Raw genomic sequence first — 6,000 nt, forward strand, 5'->3', positions numbered from 1 at the left:
ATACATCAAATAACTTGCGAGATCTTTACTTAAAATTCATAATAGACAATCCTTAAAGACTTTTATACCCATTTGATAGTATCAATCTCCATAAATAGGAGATAATCTCTCCGATCGAGATATACGAAAACTTCTACATAAACTAATTAAATATTTCTCTATTTTTTAGCTAAAACTGATTTAACTATCAAAAGACTCACGTGAGAGACCTTATGCACCTGATTATCTTCTATTGAACATGTCTCCCAAATTAGAGGCCCCAAAATAAATCATCTCTCATAGTTACAAATTTATTATTTGTACATTGACAACAACAATATCGAATATGATAATAAAACTAAGAATTTCATTCATTTCTTTTAATTCTTTTTACATTATAGCAAAGAGTAACATATTCATCTTTAGTAGAGATGAACAGTGATGATGTGTGGCAACCCATATAAAAGGAAGTATGTGGAGTAATGTTATTCAAATTTTAGTTATTAGACACGTTCTCATATTTTTCAAACAAACACTTCCCTTTATGTGAATTGTCACATTACCACTGTTCATCTCTACTGAAAATGAATAACATTACTTTCTACCAAACCATAACATAATCATAATATCTCTTACAATGTGTTTGGTTGAGAGGAATGGAATATAATTGAGGGACTTTTTTGGTCTCCTTAATTTTGGGGAGTATGAATAAAATGAAATGAATTTTTGTGTTCAGACAATACTAACCCTATTAGATTTTTTTTTTTAAAGTTCAATTTTCTTTAGTACATAGGAAATTACAAAAAAAAAAAATGTTCATGCTAACAAGTAGGAGAAAGTCGATTCCTATTGTGAGTTGGGTATAAAACAATTAATACTCGGTAAGAGATCAGATGAAAATTATTTAATTTTAATTTTCTTAAAATAAACTTCTTTTTAAACCGTTATAGCTTATGTAATAGTGGGAGCGGATTAACTAGACCTAAGAACAAATCTAAACTAATATGATTTGGTTGATTTGATTTGTGTTTTTTTTTTTTCCAACTTGATTGAATTCCAATTATAATTATTCGACCTATATATCGTACTATAAAATTTTAATATAATTTTATAAATTTTAAAACTAAAATGATTTGGATCAAAACAAATTTAATTAAATTTTGTTTTATAAGTAAAAATCAATTATGAGTTTAAAATTTAGACTTAATAACAAAGAACGTAACCCCGTCAACACCATTACACAACATTTACCAATAGTTAAAAGCACAAAGTCATGAGGAAACGTTATGAAAATATAAGTCCTTTTGATGAGTTTAAACTCTCGAGTTTCAATCTTAATTATCTCCAATTCTCCATTAAATCTTAAATAATATAATTGTATTATTAAAAAAATTAAGTTTGATTGGGTGGATAATTAGGGAGAGCAAAAATTCAGTTTACTCAAACTAATTGAATTGAGTAGGCCGAACTTGTCTGTTCGGTTCGATTTTTTTCTTGTATCGTTTTGGTTCAATTAATTTTTCTTAAAAGTTTGATTTTTGGTTTAGTTTTTTAGTTCGATTTTTTTCTTGTATCGTTTTGGTTCAATACATGGGACTTTTTGTAAATATAAATTTTAATATATAAAATTATAAAAAAATAATTATTTAATAAAAAATAAACATAAATTTCATAATATATTCAAATAAACATAAACATAAGTTATATCAACTATAACTTACTAATCAAATATAATACAAACAATAAATTTAAAAATTTTAAGTTAGAGATTTTTTCATTCTCTAACCTCTTTGTGAATGGAAACGGACTTTTAAATTAAAAATATGTCGTCGATATTTTTTTAATATTATGAAATAACCCTAAAATATTTATAAATTTATAGAAATGATCCAAAACTTTTTCTTTTTTTTTTTTGTAAAACAGCACAAGAAATGTTTTAAAAATGCCAAAACGCCACTCGTAAAATGTTTTTGTGCATTATAGTTTTTCATTACAAAATTAATGAAAAACTTTCTTGTTTCATAAAATATATATATTAGGGTAAATTATATGAAATCCCCTGCACTTAAAGTTATGTGCAACTTACTCCACGTGCTTTTGATTGCATCAAAAAATTCTTTTATACTTTCAAAATGTTACAATTAACTACAAATTATTAAAATTTTATATAATTTTATACAATAATTTACATACAAAATATATAATTCTACGTACAAAATTTTAGTATAGGAAATAAATACATAATTTTACATTAATCAACTAATAAATTACACAAAATTATGTAAAATTTTAACAATTTTTTGTCTGATTTTAATATTTTGAAAGTATAAAGAGATTTTTTGATATAATCAAAAATAGGTAATTTGCACGTCATCCTAACTGTCATATAATTTACCCTATATATTATTACATTTTTGCCCTTACATTTTTCCATTAATTGGATAGTGACCCTTTTATCATTTATCACCCACCGCAATCATTCGCCTCTTGTCCTTGCTGTCATTTAAATTAATTTTATTTAAAATTTATATAAAAATTTATTTTATTTAGTATTTTTAACTAAAAGGGAAAATATTTTTTTTAACATAGATTTGGTAATTATACGATGCTTTGGGAGAAACCCCAAAAAAGAGAAAGGTTGCCTTTACCTAAAAAATTCAGCCCTTTCCTCACATGGGATGATCAAGATTGTCATAATAGCATGGATCATATCAGGAACAGGAATCAATCCTCATCGCGATCAGTCCTTCGCCATAGTGATCATCGGATCAATGAACAAGATCACAGACAGATGAGAAAACTAGGGTAAAGAGTAAACGATTTTCATCATCAGACCAGATCAGATTAATTTGAACACTAATATCACGCAAAGGTTAACTTTCTCGGATCTACTTTTCTCTCACATCAAGGAAGAAGAAAGATGAATCGAGACGGACTTTTAAGTGATTAGCTTAAGACAATTAACAATTTCATAGTTGCAGAATACAAAGCGATGGATAACAACAAGTACAGAGGATCGGTTCTTCAAGAAGGATGAACCTTGTGTGAGGACAGCCCCTTCCAAGCCGATTTCATCGAAGCGCTAGCAGAATTAACCGCAGCTTCAATGTACTTCTTCGCAGCCACGGAAGCAGCTTTCTCCATCGTCTTCCCCATCTTCCTGGCCGAATCCGCAACCTGAACCAGGCTGTCGAGCTGAGACTTGGCCTCCCGCTCCATTTCCTCTTCGAATCGCCGGTACTCTTCCATGGCGCTTTCCATGACGGAATCGAGATAGTCCTCGGCCTCTCTCATGGAGTTCTCGGCCTCTTCCACTTCTTTATTGTGCTCGAGCTCCATTGCGGCCCACGCCTTGTAGGACTCCAGCTCGAAGAGCACCATGAGATCTTGGATGGCCGACGGATCGAAGCTCTCGTCGCTGAGAGCCTGATCTGAGAGGAAGTTGAATTGGGAGAGCAGATCTTCCATTCTTGTTGTCTTTGTGGTGTGGATTTACTTCCGAAGTGAGATGCGAATCATATAAGTCAGGGAGAAAGGGAGGAATATATTCGAAGCCGGAGAGAATATGGAAAAAGTGGCTTCACCATGAGCAGGAATGGCAACGGTCATCTTGGACTGGTTCCACTCCAATATGGGCTTTGGATGGTCCAAGAAGCATCCAATGAAGGCCCTCACCGCCGGTCGGTCGCCTTGGTGAGGTTATAATAGTTTCTAATTATAATAGAATTTTTACTTAATGAACTTATACACATAATTTCATGTGTTTTTTTTAGCTATGATGCATAAAAATGTTTCGGAGGTGTGGTTTCGTTTCTATTACATGAACATAAAAAAAGGCCAAAAACGTTTCGGAACCATTTTTGTAATTTCAAAAACGTTTTGAAACCATTCGTAATATTAATTAAAAAAATATTATAAACACATTTCTGATCACAAAGAGGTTAAGGAGTGAAAAATTCTCATCTCTAGCCAGCTTAGAGACCAATATTTTTCTAAATTTGTTTTAAATATATTATGAAATTTATGTTTATTTTTAAATTGAATAATTATTTTTTATAATTTTTAAATTACAAAAAATATCCTTATATTTTTATTTATACATTTCCTCTGTATTCCCGTTTTCTACCTTTTTAAAAAATAACGTTTTTTTTTTTAATTTTTGTTTCGTATCATATCTATTTTTTATTCTTATTTCTATACAACTTAGTTATTTGATGTATGTATTTATGAGTTATTATATGAACTCGCATAATTTATAAAGTACATGCTTAAAAAGTAATAACTTTAAATAATGTGAAGCATATTCTCAAGTCATAATAATAATAAGGGTAAGTTGCTTTTTCATGATAAAAAGTCACGAAATCATTTCCCAAATTTAAAAGGCAATAAATTTTGTACACTAAAGACACCCTTTCTTTTATAAAAAAAATTAGTTGGGGGTCCTAAAGCATTAAAAAGCTCTCAAAGCCTAACGTACACCTCTTTGGCATGACATCTAATTCAAGCTCAAAGTGAACATAATTTTCTATTGTGGGGGGGGGGGGGGGGGGGGGGGCATGGAGAGATTTGAACATTTGTGGATCAAACTCGTGTAATTTGATCTTCATATATATATATATATAATTATTTATTTTTTTATTATTTTAATTATATATTATATTTTTGAATTAATTTAAGTTTTGTATTTTAATTTTTTTTGTGTTAATTCAAATTTTTTACTTTTTTTATTATATTTCTATACTTATATTTTTGAGTTAATGTACCCATATATTTTGATGTATAAAAAAAAGATAAAGTAAAAAAATATAGATACAGAATATATCAAACAACAAAAAATTCAAGTTACCATTGAAAAAAAAAATCAAAATATAAGAATTAAATTAATTTAAAAATATAGGTACAATGATATAATTGAAATAATAAAAAATTTAAATAATCACAAAAAATATATATATAAAAGTACATGATTAAAAATATAGATTTGACCATCATTTATGCGTAACATGCTCTATAATATTCATATATGGATATATCATATTTTATATTATATTAATATAAACACACATAAATAAATATATAAATATAAAAAAAATATTATACCTATGGATGCAAAGGACATTTTCAAACAAGAGTAGGGACAAATAAGTTAATGGACATACCTTATCTTCTCACACATAATGTGGGGGGAATCAAGAGTGGTGGTGGTGGTGGAGAAGAGTAGGTGGGGGCCACCGGGACAAGATTGCACCAAATTGATGTCTTTTTATGAGTTTTGTCAATATCATAACATAAAGTGGCTGTCCATTGCGTGCTTTGGTCATGCTTGATGGATCCTTCTACATTATTGACATAATTGGGTGTAAAGGTAAAATTTTTTATTTAAGCCTCACATACGTTGCTTGAGACATGGGAATGGTTAATCATAATACACGATAGTGTATCAGGTAGAAGGCATAGTGCATAATGCCTACAAAGAGCTACCCTATAGGAGAGTGAAACTCTTACACTGCAGCTGTCAGAACTAGAATTTACATATTTAAATATAATTTGCTAATTGATTATAGAGCTGGATGCTAGGCCAAGACCATAATTTGAAAGGGTTTGGATTGCTAGTCACCTTAATTCATTATGGATTTTTTATTTTTAATAAAATAATTAATTCATAATTTTAAAATCAAACCTATCTTTTAAGTATTTAAGTAGGGAAGAGCAAAATTTTGCTTTATGTGAGCTAACCCAACTAAATTAATCAAACTTGTCCATGCTCTTCGATTAATTTTTTTAAAAAGTTTATTTTTTTATTTTTGATTTGGCTTTTTGATTAGAAGAATCAAACAAATCGAATCGACTAAATTTTAAAATAATATTATTTTGATATTTATAAAATAACATCGTTTTCTTCGATTTTGTGTGTTTTCTATTAGTTATTTTATTATTTTTATTTTTTTTTTTTGTTTCTTCTGTTTAATCGATTCGATTCAGTTTATACGGTTTGTGTTCAATTTTTATTATTATTGATTA

The 6,000-nt window shown here is 28.7% G+C and overlaps 1 protein-coding gene across 1 annotated transcript; it reads right to left on the reverse strand.

Annotated features, from left to right (window-relative positions):
- Positions 1 to 2,841: 2,841 nt before the first annotated feature.
- On the reverse strand, positions 2,842 to 3,646 carry LOC127809481 (uncharacterized). Its single transcript, XM_052348300.1, has one exon. The coding sequence runs from the start codon at positions 3,445 to 3,447 to the stop codon at positions 3,004 to 3,006; it is 444 nt and encodes a 147-aa protein (XP_052204260.1). The 5' UTR covers positions 3,448 to 3,646; the 3' UTR covers positions 2,842 to 3,003.
- Positions 3,647 to 6,000: the final 2,354 nt, after the last annotated feature.

Source organism: Diospyros lotus, chromosome 9 (genome assembly GCF_014633365.1).
Source record: "Diospyros lotus cultivar Yz01 chromosome 9, ASM1463336v1, whole genome shotgun sequence".
NCBI lineage: Eukaryota > Viridiplantae > Streptophyta > Magnoliopsida > Ericales > Ebenaceae > Diospyros > Diospyros lotus.